The sequence below is a fragment of the Puma concolor genome, chromosome B1, assembly GCF_028749965.1.
Source record: "Puma concolor isolate L17-30 chromosome B1, mPumCon1.1.hap2, whole genome shotgun sequence".
Classification (NCBI taxonomy): Eukaryota; Metazoa; Chordata; class Mammalia; order Carnivora; family Felidae; genus Puma; species Puma concolor.
In genome coordinates, this window is record NC_141670.1 from 157,311,701 (window position 1) to 157,336,816 (window position 25,116).

Here is a 25,116-nt window from a genome sequence, read left to right on the forward strand (position 1 = left end):
AATCAGCCACAGTGAGTGGATGCAGATAGTCAATAAATGAAAAGACACATTTGGGGCCACCGCCTGGGGCCGAGCCCTCTAGGAGTCCCCGCCCAGCCACCCCCAGCCCCCTTTCCCCACCGCTGGCCGCACCTTGGGCTGCACTCTGGGCTCCTTGGGCACCTGGACCACGAACTCCTCTGGTAGCTCCACGGGGCCCTTGTCCACGATGAGCAGTGGCACGCTCGGCTGCTGGCTGCTGAAGGAGATGTCTGGGTGGCAGAGCGCCTCCTGGGCTGCGCTCAGCATGTCGCAGTGGGGCAGCGAGGGCTGGATGTCGCTCACTGTGCTTGCCACCTGCGGGGACCGCAGGGCGCACCATCAGACTCCGCTCAGCTCAGGCTGGCTGCAAAGAAGCCCGGCTAGAGACTATTCCCAAGGCTGCTCTCTGCTGCGGGCCATAGTCCCTGGACTCCAGCCACCCCAGGACCCGCTCAGATAACCCTGGAGCTGAGGAGAACACATCCCCTGGTCCCTACTGTGATATGGACTGTGCAGTTCTGTCCTAGCTAATCACGATCTTAAATAAGCCAAACACCTCATCCTAATCCCTGACAATGATTGGAAAATTAGACACAATTTTCAAGAGAAAGCTACTTGAGAAAATATACATTTTATATTTTATAGATTCACAGTGTTCTGCTGTAAATCTATAGGTACTAATATCTGCAAGTATAAATAAAAATGTTAGTGAACTGAGTACACGCAAAAAGCTTGATAAGATAATGGGTGTCAAAAGTTTCAGAGAGGTATTTATTTATTCTTTATTAATTTTGTTTTGTGTGTTGTGTTGTTACATTTACATGGATTGTTTTATATGTTTCAGATCATTTAATAGTTTTTGAAAGGCTGTATTAAGATCTGTGATGAACATTAAGGTGAAAAGGAGATACAAACATTTTTGCCATTTAAATACACAGTGATTCTACTGACAGATGGTACATATTACATAAATGAATCAATATGGAAGACCAAGACAATAATGAAAAAATAAAATTGTAAACATAGGATTTTTTTAATAATTCACAAAACAGTAATACACTGTATGCTATGAAAAACAGAGCTATTTAAGTACAGGATTTTATTTTGCTGGTGAATTGGTACAGGAAATACACATTTTTCTACACTAATTCCAACTAGTGTGATAAACACGGATGATAATGAAAATGCCCCCACTGACAGAGAGGAAAAGAGTTTACAAGGAAAAAGATTTTGCTTGACACAATTATTTTTTACAAACATGCATATTTAAAAACACATTAATAATGCTATATGGCTATCATTCAGCAGTCAGGAGAGAAAGTAGGAAATTCAATAATGCAAGAGAATTTTATAATCATCTTTCTAATCCTATAAATTTATAAAGTAGAACTATAATTTCTTGACATATAAAATTTGCAAATTAAGAATGAAATACATGTTCTCTCCCAAATCACAGGAACTATATGGCCCTTACAGAAAACAAAAATGATACTAAGAAATTTGTCAAACAATCCATCTATGATAAAAAAAAAATAGTTCCGAATATAGTCTCGAATATAACTAAGTTTACCATTGCCCTTTTATTTATTCTCATTATAATGGATAAGTACTAAAATATCTGGGCAAAAGGTAATCTCAATGCTATTTTGATAGATTGTGTAAATGAAAAAGGTGTCAAAGAAGGTAACAAGTTTCAAGACCAAAAAAGTTGTGAAAATCAAAATCTCTACCTCCTTTAATGTTTAATTCCAATGATGTTATTTTCTGATCTTTTGACTTCTAAATATCCTGCCTTCATTGCCCAAAATGTGACTAATTTTAAATTATTTTTTACGTGAATACATACAGGCATGTTTCCCCTAAATCTTTATAAACTGTATTATGGAAGGAAATGAGCAACAGATGATAAAGCTACATTTTCCTAAAAGCTTTGGTTATAATAGAGTTGAAAGATTTCGCCCTCAGGCAATTTAACATATAAGAACACTTGGAGTGATGGAGCATGCACTTATTTGTTCATTCAACAAATATTTATTAAGTTTGCATTATGTGGTGCCAGGTTTTTTTCTAGGTGCTGGAAGATGTTGGTGAGCAAAACAGACCATGTACCTATTTTAATGAATCATCCATTCTGGTATAGGAGAAAAAGAATATACAAACAGGCAATTTTTAAGTGCTATAAATGTAAGTCATCTACAGAAAGTTTAAATAGGAAAATATGCAAAGGCTACTCTGCTTAGGGTTTTATGGAGGACTTATCTGTGGGAGTAAAGTTTAAACTGAGATTTCAGTGAGACTGTAATTTGCTAGTCACAACAAAATCAGGAGTAAAGAACATTCCAGGCTATCACAATTCCTCAAGTTGGAACCACCACAGTTTATTCAAGGAATAACACAATGGCCAATGAATCTATGTGCAGTGGGCTGGGAGAAGAATGGTTTGGAATGAGATCAGAGAGGTAAGCAACACCTAGATCATGAGCTCATACTGAATGAAGTCCCTGGGAAGGAAGAATAAGGCAGGATAGGGAAAAAGACTTGGCAATAGTGACCTCTACTCAACTAGAGATTATTTTAAAAAAGGTCAATCTCTACAGTAAGTAGAGAATAACACATGTTTAAAATGCATAAAAGGTGAAACCATCATCAGCTGAAAAATATAATATGATCTGTATTAAAGGAAAGAATATACACTTAAACAAGAAAAAAGAACATTCTCAAACTCACTAGAAAGCAAAATCTAGGGACCTAGAAGGAACAGGTTTGTATTAGAGATTTAAATGATTTCATGGAGTGAGACTGAGGAATACAAAATATTGGAAAGTTAACTTGACTTTGTTAAGTTGAAGGAAATTAGACTCTGATTTGTTCTATGAAACTGGAGTATTTTATGTATCTGCAGATCTGACTCTCCTTTAACTTCATCATCTCTATAAAAGGAATCCAGCATCACCTATCAGTGTAGCAAAAGTGAAGTAGCTATTACACTGCCCACATGGTCAAGGTCTAACAGAACACAGCCAAAATCTGAACTTTTGTTTTAAAATATTGTATATGTTACTGTTAAAATATTGTATGACTTCTGGGGAAATATTTATTTGAGTTATAAATATAAATCTAATTTGTCTTTCTGAAGCTATTATAAAAATAAGTCTCTGAGATAAACATCAGAGTTTATAAGTCTGGTATTCCATTAGAAGCACAGGATCTGAAGTCTGGAAAGAATCATTCAAATCAAATGCTAGCTAATAATCCTTGGAGCATGCCTGTTTAAAAAACCCCCAAATTTCATGCGAAGAGGCAGTGATCAGAAGCTCAGTCTGTCCTTGGGGCACCCAATTCTACCTGAAACAATAAGTTCTTCCTCATGTCAAGAAAGGTGATATCTATACCCTGGCATTCTCCAAACACTTGTCTAAATTCTACACCAATGGCTGTGCAAAACACATCAAGTTGTTCCTGGAAGGTACTTGTCTTCAAGCATATTTGAGGAGACCTTTACATTCTAAATGTCTCTTCTCTTGTCAAGATTACTAAGGGGGAAGATAATTTAGAAGCATACACGTACATCCCTCTCACCCTATTCCCCTCCCATCTCCATTTGAGATCACATTTTCAAACTCTGTTTATGTACACAAAGATGTCTCAAAGGTAATTTTGGTTTGGGGACAGGAGGTAATGATAAGGCCAATATATCTTGGTGTTCTTTCTTTCTAACCTTCTTCAGAAAGAGAGAGAAAGAGAGAGAAAGAGAGAGAGACAGACTTCATCTTATCCCCTTTAAAACTTGCATATCTGATTAAGACTTCATATTTTTAATTTTTTTAATGTTAATTTATTTTTGAGAGAGGGAGAGACAGAGCACAAGTAGGGGAGGAGCCGAGAGAGAGAGAGAGAGAGACTCAGAATCTGAAATAGGCTCCAGGCTCTGGGCTGACAGGCCAGAGCCTGACACAGGGCTTGAATCCATGAACCCCAAGATCATGACCCAAGCCAAAGTCAGACGCTTAACCAACTGAGCCACCCAGATATCCCAAGACTTCTTATTTTTAAAACAGAGAGATTCACTCATATTTTACAAATTTGAATTGCTTTAATCATAGATAATATTTAATATTTATAAGTAATATGAGTCATTGCCATATCCAAATTATCTACATAATCAATTCATACTCAGATTTTTTACTATGTAAACACTTTGATTTTGTTTTCCTAGGGGGCAGACATGAAACATGAAAATATTTCACAATGTACTGAAATGATCAAAATATTTCTCCCATGTTTATGTTAGTCTCCAAATATCAAAAGCCATCACAGCATCAAAGCTCCTGAATAACAGTTCAGGGTGAACCTAAGGCAAGTGGTAAAAAAAAGGAAAAATAATAAGCACATCAGATGTTAAGTATATATGATGGCAGTACCAGAATTTTCATATCTGTGGAGCTTTAAATTGAAATAAATATAAAAAATCATATTTTAATGAGATATACTTTGAGATCAATACTGACTTATAAATAATAAAAATACTAAATAAGAATTATTTCTAACCAATTTCAACTGTTTCTGTTTTCTTGTTCTCCTTATATGAATAATTTTGTAATTTAGTCAATGATTCAGCTTCTACCCCCAAAACATCTATTGATCATAATAATGACCATGGGATGTAGACAAAACCATGAACTGTAATGCTAAGATATTTCTAAGGTGAGAGAAATGCTAACAACAAAACCCCACCAGAGCATATTTATCAGAGTTACTAGTGATTTCACTTTCACATACTAATGATTTTTCTCACAAGTTATTTTGTCTTTGGGAGCAATATTTTACCATATTTTTAAAATAATTAGCTAATTATGAGCCTCGTAAGAGTTTAACAGTACTATAATTACAACTATGACCCTAACCCACTGTTCAATTTTACCTTTCACTATTATCTCTAGGTTTACATAAACACAATATTGTTTTCTTCCTTAAATTAAACTTAAAAATTTTACTTGTTTTATAATATTCTAGCTCATTCTTCCATAAGTTGTTTATTTCTCATTTAAATCATAGTTCTACAAAATAAGGCAAATGCTCAGTAGGTTATTAAAATGTCATGGGAAGAAGCCTCCATGAGATGTTTAGAAAATTTTTGAGTTTCTCTTCTAACAACTATTTGAAATGTCACTGCATCATTAGATTGATGGCTCTGAGTCTATTTTTTCATCTTATTACTGATACTACTACCTGTGATTCACTGGATGATTGTAAGTATTCATTGAGCTACTGTGTGCATAAGTGTTCAGCTAACTGCAAAGTGCTATGTAAATGCTAGAATTTATACTGAAATACTTACAACAAATGGTTGAGTGATAAGGAATGTCTAATCCAAATTCAGTGCAATATACATAATGAGGAGAGAGGGAGGGGTAGGGAAGTGTGGAAGGGAGGGAGTGGAGAGAAAGAGAGGGAAAAGAGAGAGGGAGAGACAGACAAACAGACTATTGCTTTCATTCCTTTTCTTGTCGGTAAAGGCATTTTTCCAATTCTGCTTCCTTATGCATACTGAAAGGCTCTACCTTTCCCTCAGCACCTTCATTTTGGCCATATAAGAAGATTACTTCTTTCTTGATTTCTCCCTAAGGTGTATGTGACAGCTGCACAATTTCTTTATAGGCTGGGTAGTAATCTCTAACAATAGTCATAAAAGTTTCAATTCAAGCAACTGACAAGGAAGCCACCAGGTAGAAATTACAACATGGAAGTTCCAACACAGAGAAAAATCTGTTTCAGTTCCGGTTCTCATAAGAAAATGGTTCTGTAGTGATGAATTACCCACCTGTGTATGATGAAGCAACTTTCATAGTATACCTGGATATTACTCAATTTAACTCAATGGACTTCTCCAGACAGAAATGCTTCATGAAGTGTTGGTATGCCCTATGTGGGTAACCAATTTCCCTCCAAGTAGGGTCCTTTGTTATTTTTCTCTACAACATAGCTTATTACAGTAAAATAAAATATATTCTGGCTAAACTGTCACTAGAAGACTGAACAATCATGATATAAAAGCTGGATGATATTCTGAAAATAGTGGGAGAGTCAAACACTTGATTATGAATAAAGCTAAATACAGTGGGGAAAACTGTGTTTCGTTCATTAGAACGGCCACCTAGATTGTAATACTGTGGTGTAAATACCTCAAGTATTGGTTAAAATGAATAAGCACAGAGTAAAGTTTCTGGGGATATAAATTTATTTTAAAAATGCAGCTTCTGACATGAAGACATTATTTTCATTCAAATTGAAAGTGTATTATATATCTTATTCATCAGAGGAGTAATAACCAATACACTTTCTTCTCTAACTAAAAATGTCTGCTTTTTTGTAAACATAATACAAACGGATTTAAATTCATGGCACAAAAATAAAACTCTGGAATTTATAATTCAGAAAATACTGATTTTCTTTTAATTTCCTTGTGTCTACTTCCCTGTTAAAGTATACTAAAACTTTAATGGTATGGAAGCGACGCTTTCAGAATGTTGTAAAGTCAATAATTTCCTTCCTTACAAATCTTTAAAACACTAGTAATGGGGCACTTTCCCTAAATCAGTGCCAATGATACTTGGTGTGTGGGAAAAACCATTGAAGGCCACATGTATTTTGGGAATGCAAGCTGGTGCAGCCACTCTGGAAAACTGTATGGAGGTTCCTAAAAAAACTAAAAATAGAACTATGCTACGGCCCAGCAATTGCACTACTAGGCATTTATCCACAGGATACAGGTGTGCTGTTTGGAAAGGAAACATGCACCCCAATGTTTATAGCAGTGCTATCAACAATAGCCAAAGTATGGAAAGAGCCCAAATGTCTATCGATGGATGAATGGATAAAGAAGATGTGGTATATATATACAATGGAGTATTACTCAGCAATCAAAAAGAATGAAATCTTGCCATTTGCAATTACATGGATGTACCTGGAGGGTATTATGCTAAGTGAAATGAGTCAGTCAGAGAAAGACAAAAATCATATGATTTCACTCGTTTGAGGACTTTAAGAGACAAAAGAGATGAACATAAGGGAAGGGAAACAAAAATAGTATAAAAACAGGGAGGGGGACAAAACAGAAGAGACTCATAAATATGGAGAACAAACTGAGGGTTACTGGAAGGGTTGTGGGAGGGGGGATGGGCTAAATGGGTAAGAGGCACTAAGGAATCTACTCCTGAAATCATTGTTGCACTATATGCTAACCAATTTGGATGTAAGTTAAAAAAATTAAATTAAAAATGAAAAAAACATATATTTTGACAGAAATCTATCTTGTTAGTGAGTTCTTCCTATCTTAAGTTAATCATAACTGGTATCTCTGAAGATGGTTGAGAAGAGTGAAAAATTTTTACCTATGTTTTTTTTTTTTGGTCCTAAGAGGTTTTTACCCCCACCATCCTTCCTCAACACACACACAAAATGAATGTCTAAATGCTGGTTAACAAGAAAGCAAATACATTAACAGGCTAGCATGTTAAAATGATCTATTTTATTATGCTTGGTTGTATTTACATGGAGTATGATTATTATTGGACACCTATGCTTAAAAATTGACACAGTGGTTTTTATCTCAGTGCAGAGGCATGACATCCAACCTGTGTCCTAACAACAGCCTGTAAACTATAAAACATGTAGGCTATCACAGCTATTGCCACTGTCCTGAGCTATTGTGACTAATCTGAAAGGCTCCCTTTTAGCCCAATGTGCAGCATTCCCCAGAGGGATAGCATCATACTAGCCTGCTGCTTTGAATTTTATGTATTATCTGTCTTCATTATTAAATCATGTGCCCTTAAAGTTTGCATGGTTTCACCAACTTCACTATCAAAAGGGAAAAGAAAGGGTCGTTGCAAAATAGTCCCCACCATTGTTGATTTGTCACAAGAGCTACAGAAAAGAATAGTCCTGATCTAATTCAGGTTGTGTCTATGATTACTGCTTTCATGGTACCTCCAACAGATTGGTGAGAAGCGGTAATAGGTAAAAGCCAACTGTTCATTCTTTTTATGAATATATAAGTCTTGTTTTTTTTTTTTTTTTGAGGGGGGGCTGTCTACATGATCTACATGATCTAATCGTATCTGCATTTTGTTCCTCACGTCATCTGTTATCCTCTAATGCAACAACAACAATGTTTCAAAGTCATCTGAGTAGAGGGGAGAAAAAATTCAATCACTGTAAAATGCTATTTTGGTTTTACATATTATTTTTACCTTTGCATTTAATCAAGATAATAATTTCTCTGATTTAGCTCATTGCACTTATCCCCCTTAACATTAAACTAATAATACCAAAGTCAGAGTATATCTGTCACTCACTATTCAATTTCTTTCAACCTTGGATGAATAGTGAAGACAGGACATTTTTGGGGGGGTTTATAGTCTAATTAAAAGCAACAGGCTTGCACTCTGAATAGCTTTTCAACACTCTTTAACATTTTTTTAAATGCTGATCTAAGCTTAAGATGTTCATTAGTAACTCATTAAAGACTTAGTTACAGTCCAGTGGATGAGTCCTGAATATAAAGATAGAATGTGTGTACAAATGTGTAGGCTCATAATTAGAGAAACTGTCACATTTGGGGATTAAAAATACACAATGCAGTCTTTGAAAAACACTATGGAAAGTAAGTGACCCCAAGATGGTGTTGGATTTTAAATTTTGCTTACTATCCAGGTCATTTGTTTTTTTAAATTCTAATTCCAAAAGGTATGTTTTAATGACCACATTCTCCCAGGATTAAATGTGTGAGGCTTTGTGTTAGGGCTTTTCTATACATTATTTTACTTGATCCTCATACTATAACAAAGTAGGCCTAATTATCCCTTTGACAAATAAGGAAACTGTGAATCACATTAGTTAAGGTCACATACCTTGGAAGTCACAGAATTGCAATTAGACTCTAAGTTTTGAAATCTTTCTTTTCATTCAATAGGGGCATGCAAATTAGGATTCTAAAAGCAGCTTAGATTGGACAATATTGTAAACTTCAGTTTCTGGCTTCACATAAATATTACTTCTAAATATGTTGACATCTTCCTCCATTCATGGTCCCTTAAAACTGCAGGAGCTATTCCATAGCAACCTTTATAAATCATGCAATATCTTTATTTAGCTTTCTCCTCATCTTTTCTTCTCAAATAGTAACATTTCAGATAAGCCTAGTATGCTGAAATAGTGCAAATTTGTTAGGATTGTTGCCATATAAAATCTCAGGTTTTCTTCTGATTCTCATCTTTGTTTGTTTAACGCTCCAGTGTGAGTGGGTCCAGGAGGTGCCAAGCTGGCTCAGTTGGTAGAGCATCTGACTCTTGATCTCGGGGTCATGAGTTTGAACCCCACAATGGGTGTGGAGATTACTTTAAAAAAAAAAAAGCTGTGATGTGAGTGGCTCCAAAAGTCACTATTATACAATATGCAGATTTGATAGAATAATGAATTGCATAACTTTCTTGAGATTAAGAAGCATCCAGTAGTTTGCAGAACATATTAGAGAAAAAGTATCTATGGAAATGAAATGAAAGATTCAATATTTACAGTATTATTTGAGTGAAAATACAAAAATATATAAATAAGAGGATTTCCAAAATATGGAAAGACTAGAATTCAGACTAGACCAAAAACAGAAACACTTTTGGTCACCAGGATTAAAGGTTAATGTTCTTTATCATGTTCTTAGGCAAGAGTAATTGGATACTACCAGAAGAATCCAATTAATTACCTTGATGTTTTGTATAGAAGTCACTGCTATATAATTCACATATTAGAGTGAAATTTCAATCACTGTCAATTACTAGTTTTTGTCATAATAAAAATCTGAATTAGTACACTATTTCTAGAAATTAAATATGTAAGTAAAAGGGAGGAGGCATGAGGCTAGATAAACGGTATATGATTTCCTAGTGAATATAAAATAGATGAGATTTAAGTGGGTAAATCCAGGCAAAAAGCTTCTCTTAGACTATGCAGTCAAAGGAACTCTTAAATCTAAATATATTCTAACAATATTCTCTGTTCTTTTCTAATAAAAGGTATTTCTATAAAGAACACTCAGAACTTCATAATAAAAAGTCATTAAGAAATGATTGAATATTTCTCCAGGTCAGATATACACACAACCAAAGAGCACATGAATAGAAGCTCAACATCATTATGCATTAAAGATATGCAAATCAAAACTACAATGAGACACAATTTTATCTTCACTAGGATGACTAAAGTAAAGACGACAGCCGATAAAGCAAGTGTGGTGACGATGTGGTAAAATGAGATGCTTCATATTGTTTGGATTGTGTAATTGTGAAATCACTCTGGAAAACAGTTTAGCAGTATTCAGAATGCTATTATGTGACTCAGCAATTTCACTCCTACGTGTACCCAAGAGAAGTAAAAACAGGTCCGTGCAAAAACTTGTGCAGGAATTTTCATAACAGCATTATGCAGAATAGCCAAAAAGTAGGAATCATCCACATTTCTATTAACTGATAAATACGATGTAGTATGTTGCCACAAAGGAATATTATTTGGCAATGAAAAAGAATCAATTACTGATACATGCTATGATAAGCATAAATTTTTAAAATGCTATGTTAAGTGAAATAATCAAGTCACAAAAGATCAAAAATGATACAATTCTACCTATACAAAAAGTCCAGAATAGGCAAATCCATAGAAATATAAAGTAGATTAGTGGTTTCCAGGGACTGGGAAAGGGGAAACCAGGTGTGACCACTAATGGGTATGGGGTTTCTTTCTGAAGGACTGATAATGTTTTAAAATTGACCGTGTTGATGGCTGCACACCTATGCATACAATAAAATCTTCTGAACCACATACTTTACATGGGTGAGTTTTATGATATATTAAATGTATCAATAAAGCTGTAAAAGAATCCCTCCATTTATACATTTAAAAACTGTATTAGTGCATTAGATCCACTTTTCTTTGTTAAAGCTACATGGTATCTTTTATACATAGCTTCCTTTATCTCAAGAGGACTATACCTTTGAGACCCCTTTATAGGTGTAGCTATGGAGTGTTATTTAATGGAAATGGATGCAGAAGTAATGTGCACTACTTCCAAGCATATCCATAAAAATGTTCGATTAGAATCTCCACAGTGCTCCTTGCTCCTCCCTGCAGACCGGAAAGGCAATGACCCTCAGAATGACTTTGGAAGCTTCACGATATTAGACCGGTTCTATGTATAACTGTGAGAGCAAAAGAATGACATCTATTACCATTTCCCACCATATACTCATGCCCTGATCAGAAACACTTACCTGCTTTGGAATGTTTGGTGAACAAGGAAACATTCTCTGGAAACCTTTATTAATTTAGGAATCTGCTGTGACTGCAGCCTACTTTGTACTATTTAATACGGTGTTCAAAAAAGGAGATTAAAGTAGATAACTCAAAGAGGACTTTCTCCAGAAATTTCATAATATATACTTTGAAACACACACACACACACACACACACACACAATTGGTTTGATCCCTATTTTAGTACTAGACAATTGATTTTCTGAGGAGTCCTTCATACCACATTGCCATACAGACATATAAACTGCAGTGCTATTTTATGGATCTCATTTTTACAGTTGATCACTTTGCCTAATTTTGAGATTTTTATCTTTAATTACTGTATTTGTACAATATATATTTTTATGATCACTTGGGCAAGCACCTTATTATTCTTTTTCATTTTTACTAGTTTTCTTATTTAATATTCAATATAGGTTTTAGGATAATTCTGTTGAATTTCTACACAGAAAAGCTCATATTGGTACTTTGAATGTAGTAGTGCAAAAATCTATACAAAATAATTTGGCAATATTCATTACTGTTGTTGTACTCAGTCTTTTCATTCAGGAACATAGTATGTTGCATATTCTCTTTAAATATATTTTTAAAATTTTTAAACATTTATTTATATTTTGAGAGAGAGACAGAGTGTGAGTGGGGGAGGGGCAGAGAGAGAGAGAGAGGGAGAGACAGAATCTGAAGCAGCCTCCAGGCTCTGAGCTGTCAGCACAGGCCTGACGTGGGGCTCGAACCCACAAACTGTGAGATCATGACCTGAGCTGACGTCGAACGCTGAACCGACTGAGCCAACCAGGTGCCCCTACAATGTTCTCTTTTATAACTCCCAGTAAAGTTTTAGACATTTCTTTTTATAAGTTCTATGTATTTCCTCCTATGATATTTCCCAAGTAAGTCATACATTTCATTGCTGCTTTGACTCAAATCATTTATGAATATGAGAATCATATATCTGAACTGTAAATGTTCTCATTATTCTGAGAAAGTTTTTCTTTTTAGAATTTTCTGAATACATCATCATACCCGGCAAATAATATCTTAACATTTGAATGTTTATTCTCATTTGTATTGTTCATTATTACAGTAGCCAAAACTTGTGGAATTGTTCTAAACAACTGCATTAATAACAAGCAAGGTTGCATTGATAACTTATTATAACATTGACTTAGGATAGTTCTTAATGAACCTAAAAAGAAGTCTTTTTTTTTTTTTTTTTTCCACTCTCTATTTCTTAAGAGATTTTCTTCTAGGGATACAAAGATATAGTCAAATTTTATGTACAGATGTGTTCCTTTATAGTGCTATTTATAATGGCAATATGTCAATGACCTTCACTTTTGAGCTATCAGTATATGGTTAGGTAACCGATGGCTCCTACATATGATATACGTTTTTAAATTTAAATACAATACAGAAATATCTACAGTTTAAGGTTAAATCAAAATGAAAGACAAATTTCATTTCTAACATTCCAATTTTAAAAAATATATACACATACACAACTACACGGAAAATCTAATAAACATTAATATTTATTATATCATTGGGTCATGGAATTATTGGATTTTTGCTTTCTGAGTTAAATTTGTATGAGGAGAGTTACTTTGACAATAAAGTAGGTGACACTGGCAATGACAAACAAAGAGATATATGAGACTATGTGCTTGTACTTTACCAGTAAGCTATAACCTTGACTTTAGGGCATTCAAATCACCACAAACTATAGTGTGTATAGATGAAATAAACACCTAAAGCTTAACAAATGTCATTGTGAGAGCCTATTTTATACAAAGATTCATATCTATTACTTCCGTAAATACAACTATCAAATTTTTCTGGCAAATCCTTAACTACCCTAGCTTATTTGGTCAAATGTTTCATTTCAGATAGATTTTTTTTTTTTTAATAGGAAGACAATTTTCTATATTGAAAGGACCTAATTCCTGCTATGATAACAATATAGGGCAAGTATAGAAATAAAACAAAATGTAATTATTAACAAAATGTAAGTTACTTGTTTTCAATTTATCAGTTAAAAACTCAAAAACAGGGGCGCCTGCCTGGGTGGCTCAGTCGGTTGAGCGTCCGACTTCAGCTCAGGTCATGATCTCACGGTTCGTGGGTTCGAGCCCTGTGTCGGGCTCTGTGCTGACAGCTCAGAGCCTGGAGCCTGTTTCAGATTCTGTGTCTCCCTCTCTCTCTGCCCCTCCCCCACTTGCACTCTGTCTCTCTCTGTCTCAAAAATAAATAAACATTTTTAAAAAAAACTCAAAAACAAGTAGAGAATGAATGAGCCTATTTTTCAACAAGGTCTTATTCTAAACTGCCAAATTAAAATAGATCATAATACAATATATTGTCTTTTATTTACATAACAAATCAATGAGACTCTTTCAACTACTGCATTTCAATTTTTTGAGTGGTCATTAAAGAACCATTTAGCAATCAGAATGGAGGAAGTAAATGCATGAAATATGTATTATAGCTACTCACATGAAATTATACATGTGAAAACACTTATTCTTACATTGAGAATGAAAGTAATTAGCAATGCAAACAAGAGGAAAATAAGTAGATATTTATAAGTTATGTAATCCAATTGTTTTTTAATTCACTCTACACCAAGAGTACAACTACCCTATTGCAGTCCTGGTCAACCCCAAGGCCAAGAAATATAAAAAATAAGATATGATCCTAACCACCCCCAAATAGTCTGACCTAAAATCTGAAGATAGGAAAATGCTATTTCGCTCTCACAGTAAATACATGTTACTCATAGAGTATCAGTACCATATAATTCACATATAACACATTTTGCAAGTGCAAAGGCAAAAGTTCTTTTCCAATAACTAACCTGCATACCGAGTAGGTAGGGAAGGTTTCTGAACACGTTCTTATAAAAGAAAGCTATCATCTATGTGTACTTGTGATTTATATTGTGATATTAGAGGTTGCAGTTAACTTACAAAATATATATTTTGAAATTCAGTACCAAGTGGGTAATGCAGATGGTGTTGGATGTGTTCCACAGTAGCCTCATATATCATGACCATGACAAAGACTTTTTTTCTGTATAACATACTTGACCATAAACATAGTGGCATTACTGGGAGTATTACAAATTATCTAGGCTGGCAAACATTATAAACATTCCAAGGATGATTAATTTCTAAAAATAACAAAGTTAAGCAGAGCTTAGAAGTCAAGCTGACTTTTTCACAATCAATAAAATATGACTTCATAAAGAGAATTATATGGCAAGATGCTATGCAGTGAAATGTATTTTTATATTTTCTCAAGCTTTATATTTTATTAGAAGTTAAGAAATGTGCATATTATTTTAAATCACTGACACATTAAACAGTATTATAACTGTAAAAATCAGATTAATAATAAAATGCAAATTACAAAAAAATATAGTACTAAATATATATGGGTATGATCAACAGTTTTGCTCTTAATAGCTGATTATTATAATTAATTCCTTGAACATAATAAAAAACAGCCTATAAAGTCCACAAATATATAAATACACATGCAACTTTAAAAAATAGACTGTCAGAAAAAATATGCATATGGTGGTTAGAGAAGGATTTTTTTAAGCCTCATTTTGCATGCAAAGGTACCATAAATATATTGTTCCCCTTTACCCACAGGAAGTTCCAATTATCCTGTTTTCTATCTTTTCAATTGTGATGCAGTTTATAAGTACAATTTAATCAAGAGGAGATACGGTTAAAATATCTGAGCACCCCAACCACCTTCTCAATCCATTGTGGCTTGGGTACCAGATCTCTTAGCCCATGTATCACACTGGACATTGGTATTCCTTTACTGCCAATCATAATAAGCCCTAGTGCCCAGGTTATTATCAGATTATTGTTCTCCAACTCCCTTCTTGTCCCTTGCTCCCAACCACATCAATAGAACAACAACAACAACAAAAAAATCCTTTATCTTCATGCTACACTACATTAGTTAACAGCAAAAAACTGGCCATCTGCTTTAGTGGTTTCTTTTTACTTCTGCCAGGTCTCACTGCATTATAGATAAGGGTTTATGGCTGTACGGGAAAGGGGCACAGTCATGGAAAACAGAAAAAAAGAGAAATACAGAGGTACACAGAGACAAAAAATATGAACAGATAAACACAGAACCAGAGACATTTCCTACCTTAAAAACTGTGTATATATACATATACAGTGTGGATGTACTGATTAATTTTGTTTTCCTATATCAAACACTGGCCAGACTTTCTAGCATAACATGGAGATTATTCAACTAACGTAAACACTTTTCAGATTTATTCTTTAGCTTACTTTCTAATTTTACCCATGTGGAAATCAGGCACAAAATGCACCACCAACAATTATATATTACCAGTTATGTAGTACCACCACTGCAACTATATACAATCATCTACTATAATACGTTATTATATATAGACAATTATATACTAAACCTTCATGCATACCAGCTTGAGAATTTGTTTAGAAACTAGTACCGAGAATATACTGGAAAAACTTAAATGGAGAGGTTCAAGTACCAAAAAAAGTGTATTTCAATTCTCACAGTAAGATGAAGATAATTTGGAATTCTTATCTAATTCTCAGAGTGTTAGCTCCATTTCAAGGTAGTTAGAAATAGAAAAATATAAGAAAGATTTACCAAAGCCAAGTACTACATTAGAAGCTATACATAGATATTATTCTATTTTCTAAAATAACTCTGAGGGAATAAATGTTCAAGCTTGCAGATAAAAAGCAGGCTTACAAATTTTTAAGTTGCTGTTAGCTCCTTGAGGGAAGAATTAAAATCTTTTGTTTACTACCATATTTTTAGTAGCTAGCCCAGTTTTCTGGCTCACATTGGGTGATAATGGATATTTGTCAACAAGTTTACCAAGTAACACGGTTACAGAACTAGTAGCTGGCAGAGCTGAAATTTCATCACAGGTCTGTGAGACTTCCAAAGCCCCATCTGCCTGTGCCCAGAACATGGAAGAGGCAGGGGATCTGCATGTCTGCCTCACCTTCTCCCAAATGATCAGAAGAATTGAGATGGTTTGCTCTGCAGGGAAGAAAGGCCTTCATAGTAATTGATTAACTACTGGCAGTAAGGTCAGAGCTCAAGAAGCCAGGTCCTTCATTTTAAATCCCATCTAGGTCTCATAATAGTTGTATAACTTCAGTCAAGTTCCTTTACCATTCAGTATGTCAATGTTTTTACTGTAAAAAAATGATAATGATAATACAGTAAAACCTTGGATTGTGAATGACTTGTTCTGTGAGTGTTCTGCAAGATGAGCAAACATTTCTAATAAATTTTAACTTGAAAAAAGAATGATGTCTTGCAATATGAGTAGCACATGACATCTCTTGTCACATGATCACAACTGAGCCAATGGTTCTTGAAATTCGCTTTGATATACGAGTACTTTGGATTACAAGCAAGTTTCCAGAATGAGTTATGCTTGCAAACCAAGGTTTTACTGTAATAGTAAATATATTAAACCCATGAGAATGTTGTGAGGATTAATTGTATCAATACATCTAAAGTTCATGGCTATGAAATCAGTAGCCATCATTATTATTTGCTGTGGAGAAAAAAGCAATTCAGGTCATACCCAGATAACTTAATTCTCTATGGTCAGGAGTAGCAAATGAAGCTGGACATCTCAATAGCAGTAGGCAAAGAGATGCTACCAGGGGATGTTTCAGAAACAAGAGTACGTCCTTCTGTAACTGTGACATCATTTTAACTCAGCTGTCTAAATTTCCAAGTTATGTGGTATTCCTTTAAGACAGGATTGGTAGGGATTCTAAAAAGAAAAAAAAAATCTATCTTCTAATATCAACACTGATCAAAGTGCATTCCCATATTTATAAGCAATCTGGGTTCCAAAAGGCTGTTCATATGAAGAAGCCCTTTATTTACAAGTCAGAAATGGCATCACAAAAGCAGTGGAGAAGGCCTTCTATAGAAGACAGACAAAACTGACTTGCATTTTTTCAGGTGTGAAGGTTTAAAATTCCTATTCAAGGTAATAAGGATAAAGTTTATAAATAGAAAGCTTCTATATTATGTAGCATAATATGGCTCAAAGTCAAGATAATATAAAGTAGTTCACATGCAGCGGAAAGGATTACTTCAGTTTTAGCCCAACATATTTTATATACCAGGTCAATTTTCTATTTGCTCTATTAGGAGTTTTTAAATACTTTTCAGAGTTACTCAGAGAGAGGATGAGTGTGTGAATGGGTGTGTGTGTGTGGTGGTGGGGAGCGGGGTGAGACAGGTCCAAATCCAAGTCCCATGATCTATGGCTCAGCCATGTTTGGGGCCAACTGAAATACATAGTGGGTATCAGTTTCTAGAAATCAGAAATTTCACCTCTGAAAAGAGAGCCTCTTACAATGTCTATTTCTGCTATTTTTAATCTACCTTCCCCTAACCAAGTATAACTTTAGACTGACTTTTTAAATATGAATTTTATGTATACATATAGAGAGAGTGAAAGAGTTTTGTTTTTTGTTTTTTTCTGATTATCAACATCAAATGAAATAGCTCTTATGGTTAGCTAATTTCCAGTTGTTACAATGAGAACAAAAATAAACTAGTGAGGCAGATAGTATGATGAAGAAAATTAACATGTTCAAACACTGAATACTTGTCATGCACTGTGCTAGATTCTCTACACATGCTATTCATTTAATCCTTATGAGTGAGGCATCTTTATAACACCAAAAAACCCAATTAGAATAATCTTTAGATATACAGAGAATTAGAAAAACACTTGTTTAAAGGGACAGAATTCTTTTATTGTCCCTTACCACAAAATGATATATGTACTCAATTATGTGAATGTAAGTTCTCCATCAGTATATGGATTAAAGAAACATTTTGAAATTTTTGATGAATTTGCATCATTTAAAACCAGATGGTTGTACAGGTTTACTTTCATGTCTTTAATAAAGCACTACCTTACATTGTAGCGATTACTCTAGAAAACATGTGCTAAACCAGGGAAACTTTAGGGGAAAAAATGTCAAAAGACACAGAAGGTATCTTATCCAGTTTTTATAGTGACGGCAGAATGTAATTCAGGTTGACACAAGAATATGTGCCAAATTCAGAATTGCATCCCTGATAAACTACAACAGATATTTGTAGTCAATTAAAAACCAAAAGTGAGCTAAAGAGGCTAAAAATTGATTTCAGGTGCTTGCTACACTATACTATTCTGAGACCTCCTAAGCAGTGGTAAATACAGCTGTGTCCCTTTCTTTGCTATAATTGCCATTAATGTATGAGAGAGTGACTGTGTTATACCATTTTCATCTTAGTGCAAAACCAGTGATAATTAGTAGAAGACTTTAAATTGTCAATAAGCTACATATGTATGTAGACTCTGCCAGTTTTTAGAAAGATTCAGTGAATATTCTACTAAGCCGTATAGAGTTTCTCTTATTTATTAAATAATTATCTTTCACAAAATTTGCAACGATGGATCATTTAACTATCACATTTGTGTTACAAATACCAAAATGTCTAAATGAACAAAATTATACAGTTTTTTATAAGGTGATCAGTTTTCTTCCGTAAAATTATCTTTCATCATATGTTCATATCATTTTGGCATTTTTTTTCTTTCTTTGAATTAAAAGGTATATGAAAGAAACAATTTTTGGTTAAATGAGAGGTTTAGTTTGCATTCTGTATATTAAAGACTGAACACAGTAGTAAACACTCAGAAACAAACGATTACTTGGTGTAAGAAAGCAGATTTTGGGGTGTTTTCTTTCAAATATACATACTTATTAAATTAAAAAGTATTGTAATTACAAAAACAGGAAGGCCAAAAAATTCAGAATAAATGATATAGTTAACAATTCAGCTGATTTTCCACAAGTGTGGTAAAAACAAATAGTAAAACATGCAAGAATTCTTTAAAAAATACATTTCAAAAGCTACTTTCAGAAATGAAACTCAAAGTTGTATTTATTGCAGCTCATGGTACATATTATGGCCTTTTTAATTTAATTTACTTCTATTTATGCAGGCAAAAGCTGCTAAATCATGGAGCAAAGATTTATAAGAAAGGATCCAGTGCAAATAGGGACAACATGAAGCTTCGCACAAAAATCTAAGTAAAGGTCTTACCTTGAATGATCGGTGCTATGAGCATCATAAAGACTAGTAGCTGTGATGGCCACATGGCTGTGAACTCGGGCGTGAGTGCCTCAAAACTGAGTGTTCCCAGCGTGAAACAAAATGAGTGTATTTCTGGTTCCTCTTCTGTATTCCAAGACCGATGATTTAAAAAAAAAAAAAAACAACTTTCCCTCAAAAAAAAAAAAATCCTCAAAAACAGAAACACCAGTATCCCAAATTTGAATCCTGCAAACAAGAAAACAAAATGGATTATCAAAACACATATTCTCATCTTAATTCCTTGAAAGTTCATTTGCTGACTTGAACATCTGTATACCTCCCTCCCTTCATTCTAATTTATTAAGGCGTCATATATAAAAATGAGGAAGTAACCTGCAGGACACTATTTATGCATATATCACCACAGAGTTTATTTCCCTGCTTCCAAACTGACTGAAAGAAATAATTCAGTCTCGCTGGAAAAGTTAGTATCAATATGTTATATCAATTTGTACCATAATAAATTAGCAATTGATTTGTGTAATTTGTTAATATGTATAGAGTTGGGGTTTATTTTACATAAAAATTTTCCACAAACCTATTTTTTTTACTAACATTAGAATAATAAAGCAAAAAATTCATTCATTGCCATTACCATAAGATTCATTGATCACCATATACTACAAGTTAACAAATAAAAGTTACATGTATGAGTCTTACTTTCATTCTAGTCCCTGATATTCAATTCAGAAATCATTCTAAATATTAACTATATTATTTTCCAAAACATCTTTGTACATTAATCCATGAAGATCTTAGATTTATGTTAAGTACTTATGCTTAAATATAGCTAATTCATTCAAAGGAGGTTTACTGAATATCCACTGAAATACAAAGCACTGGGCTAGGAACACAGGATAGGACACTGAACAAAACATGGAAATGATTCTTCAGGATCTTACAATTTAAGATGTGGAATCTTGCTTAAAAGTTTTAAATATGTATGGAAGACATTAAAAACTTTAAGCATTAAGAAAGTTATTTTACTGAACCAAACTGATAGAGCTGCCTTCTCTTAAAGACTGCACAGATTTATCTGAAGAAGTAAAAATACCGAAAGAGTGTGACCCAAATTTTGAAGATGTTTTTCACAGTCAGCACCTTTAAAACGGATCAATCAGTACAAACTGGGTCGTTCTCCTCTCTCTCTCTCTCTTCTAGAAAGCCCTATAGAAATCTCCATATAATGAAATTTATTTCTTTTTTTTTTTTTTTTTTTTTTTTTTTAAATTTTTTTCCAACGTTTTTATTTATTTGTGGGACAGAGAGAGACAGAGCATGAACAGGGGAGGGGCAGAGAGAGAGGGAGACACAGAATCGGAAACAGGCTCCAGGTTCTGAGCCATCAGCCCAGAGCCTGACGCGGGGCTCGAACCCACGGACCGCGAGATCGTGACCTGGATGAAGTCGGACGCTTAACCGACTGCGCCACCCAGGCGCCCCAATGAAATTTATTTCTATCAGGAAAGGAGTTCGCATTTCAAACCCAATATTTAAAACAATTTCATATTTTGGGCTTATAAATTTAAAAGTTTTCCAGAAAGGGTTATATAAAATAGAGATAGTTTCCTGAAGCCTGTATTGATAAATCTCATTCCGATGAAATAAATTCCAAACATTTCTGAAATATTTGCCTTAGTTATAAGGCAAAACTACACAGATTTATGTGAATTTCTGGCATTGTTACTTATAGCATGGCACTTAAGAGCACACATTCTGGAGCAAGACCACCCAATTTCAATTATTAGCTCTACCAGTACTGTGACCTTGCTCGAGCAAGTCATTTAAACCCTCAGTGCCTCACTTCCCTAGTTGATTCATATGCCTATGTGAACATTTAATGAGCTAAAATTTGGAATCTTTAATTATATACGTAAAAATATGTACTGCCCAGAACAGTGTCTAGAACATAAGTGTATGTGTTCAGATTATTATACATCTCATTAGTTTTCAACATTATCCTATTCATCCTTTTAACATGTATGTATTAAGAAGCAAGATCATTCAATAATTTGGCTCAAAAATGTTTTGACTCACTATGGTATAGACAGGCTCCAAGAACACTAAATCTGAACACAAAGATTAAAAAAAAAGTTTCATCTCACAGACACATTGTAAGAAAATGAAGCTCACAGGAGACAGTCCAATAATATTTTACTTTGACAAATAGGATTGATGAGAAAAGAAGTGGTTGAGAGAAAAGAGAAGGTATGTGGAAAGGGAAGCATGTGAAATATTTTCGTTCCTTCTCCTATTCACACTCTGACAAAGAAATCATTCAGAACTTATTCTTAATTGCTATGTGCGTAACGCTTTCAAAGAATAACTTTTGAAAAAAATTGCTAACTTAAAACATTATTTAATATACATGTGATAATTAATGGGCACTCACAAATGATTACTAAAACTGACTGATATACCACCAAGTAAACAATACTTCCTTATTCTCAACATTTAGTTACTATGTCTTTTCTTTTCTTTCCTCTAAGTCCATTGAATATACCAGTGTCAAAAATTGGCATTAGATGCATGTATGCACAAAGACACACACAAACACATAAATATACACAGAACTACTTTGCCACTGGAAATAACCGTGGGTAGCCACTAGGCGAATTATTTATTCATTACTTGAAAAATATATACTAAATACTAACTCTGGCAGATACTGAGAATGCAGATGAAGGAGAACAATTTTTCTCACAACTCACACTCATGGGAAAAACAGAACACAGGAAAGGAAGTTACAAGATAAAGAAGAGAATAAATTATATTCTTATTTATTTTATTAATTATTTTAATTATTAATTATTTATTTTATTAATTAATTATTTTAGTGCCTATCATATATCAAGAAATGTTCTGGATATTATACAATTATCTGCTTTAATTCTCCATACAAATCTGTAAAGCAGATAATATGATTTCATGTTTACTGAGGAAGAAAATCAAAAATGTTATGCAAAAAGAATTCCAAACCAAATGTCTGATACCAACACCAGTGTTCTTTGCTCTCTCTATAGTAGAAATAAACAAGAAAATGTAAGAGGATAATAAGGGTATTAATTGTGCAAAGGAAGGGGACAATGTAGCAAGTTTCCCAAAAAGATTTAGGCCTTTCTTAAATATGTTTTTTTTTAATTTTTTGAAATGTTTATTTTTGAGAGAGAGGGAATGAGTGGGGGAGGGGCAGATAGAGAGGGAGACAATGTGAAGCAGGCTCCAGGCTCTGAGCTGTTAGCACAGAGCCTGACACGGGCCTCGAACTCACGAACCACAAGATCATGACCTAAGCTGAAGTCAGATGCTTCACCGACTGAGCCACCCAGGCGCCCCTTAAATATGTCATTTGATTGTGAAGAGTGGAGAACCTGGAACAGCATGGATATATTAGGTAGACATAGAGGGGCAAAGAGAAAAGTGAAGACATGTTTAAAAAGGAAACCAGACTAATTGTAACATGGTATCCTTCGGAGGAACAGGGAAAATTATTTCCATAGTGAAATATGAGTATTACTATTGTGAATTCTTGTTTTAGTGGAAATCAGAATAGTTTATTTCATGTTATATGTTTCCACAATGATAAAACAGTGGGAGAAAGTTACTTTATAGAAAAGATAAGAAAATGCATATTATTTATAATAATGATTTGTTTTAAGATATCATAGCGGGACATGAAACCACATCTACTCAGATATTTTTCATTGTATTTGAGCATAGGAATTTGTTTTCATGATTATCGGGTAAACAGAGGTGAGGAAAGAAATTGAGAATAGAAGCTATTATTTAAAGAGGGTAACATGTCCTCACAATCCAGTAACACATCCCACCTATCATTCACCCAAAATATTACCTCCAAAATAATGTGCTAATATGGGGGCATATATAATAAAATTGCAATAATCAAACCATATAATTTAAAAAAAATTTTTTTTAATGATTATTTATTTTTGAAACAGAGAGAGACAGAGCATGAATGCGGGAGGGTCAGAGAGAGGGGGAGACACAGAATCTGAAGCAGGCTCCAGGCTCTGAGCTGTCAGCACAGAGCCTGACGAGGGGCTCTAACTCACAGATGGTGAGATCATGACCTGAGCCGCAGTCGGAGGCTCAACTGACTGAGCCACCCAGGCGCCCCAAACCATATAAATTTTAATAGATACTTTGAAAGACAAGATTGCTCATAACCTATAGAAAGACAAACCATTACTGCTTGCCTACTAACAGTGAAAAAAAATAGGAAACTTTCTGGGATATTTTGTTTTCTAATTTATGTTATTAACTACCAAAACAATCAGTTTCATACAAAAGGGATTTCCACTTAAGACATCTCTGAAACAAAGCTCTTCAAACACACACAGAGATGAAAAACCAAGAAAAGGCACTGAAGACTCATTAAGTCACATATAGCAAGAAAATTACACATAAAAAAGGCTCGCTATTGATATAAAGCATTTAACCAATTTCAAAACGCAGTTCCACCTACAATAAATTTCTTTTGCCTTCTCTATGTACCACACACTGTGCTAACACTGTGGGTCAAGGGGGAAGAGTGTGGCTACAAGTCTAAGATGTAGTAGCCCTTTTACAACCACTGACAGTAAAATATAAATGCTAAAAGGTATATTTACCAATAATTATAATGCTGTGCAGAATGTGATATGTGTTACGTGAGATGTTCTAGGAACACAAAGTGAAAAGCTGTCAGATGTTCTTTTGTAAATGCAAGGTATTTAAAATTATACTTGACACAAAATTAAGGTTGCCAGAGGGAGGGAGTGGTAATAGGCAGAATGGGCAAAAGGCAGTGAGAGATATAAGCCTCCAGTAATGGAATGAATAAGTCACAGGGATAGAAGGTACAGCATAGGGAATATCGTCAATAGTATCGGCATAGTGTTGTATGGCGATACATGGTAGATATACTTGGATGAGCAGAGCCTCACATATAGACTTATTCAACCAATATGCTTTGCACCCGGAACTAATGTAACATTGTGTCTCAACTATACTTCAATTAAAAAAAATTATGCTGACCTAATATTCTGGTGTTAAGGCAAGATTGAATACCTCTCTGAATCTCAGTTACTGCAAGTATAAAAGAGAGCACAATATTCACCTTGCAAATTGGTTGTGAGGTGTACAGATAACGCAAAATACCGCGTGACAGAGATGATCACTGATCATGCATGTCTGTTAGTGTGTGTCTGTCATTCACCAACTTCCTTTGTTTCCTTTATTCCTTCAAAATTGAGGGATAAAGGAAACACCTGATCTCCACCCCTCTCACTTCCAAGTTTGATGACTAATAGCACCGGTATCTGGGTATCCACACTCTCCTTGAGAATTCTATAGCTGAACAATGCACACTAAAGTAATGTGAGGTTTCATAAAGGAGAATTTTCAGTGTTTCTCTCATTTAAAATATACTATTTATGACACTAATTTCCAATAATAAACCAACACACTAATGTTTTAAAAATTATTCATAAAAGGTGGCATTTCTAATTTTTATCAA

General features: G+C 34.3%; 1 protein-coding gene across 33 annotated transcripts in view; it reads right to left on the bottom strand.

Moving 5' to 3' along the window:
* ADGRL3 (adhesion G protein-coupled receptor L3) overlaps window positions 1–25,116 on the bottom strand; it is an 847,777-nt gene that overhangs the window by 513,565 nt on the left and 309,096 nt on the right. For 32 of the 33 annotated variants that reach the window (XM_086704959.1, XM_086704957.1, XM_086704956.1 and 29 more), the window contains 2 exons: window positions 19,548–19,784; window positions 133–336 (listed from right to left, as the gene is read on the bottom strand). In XM_086704959.1, the coding sequence (XP_086561085.1) occupies window positions 133–336; window positions 19,548–19,602 (259 nt within the window). In that variant the 5' untranslated portion in view covers window positions 19,603–19,784. The remainder of the gene's footprint in view (window positions 1–132; window positions 337–19,547; window positions 19,785–25,116) is intronic. The other variant, XM_086704954.1, reaches the window with a different exon arrangement.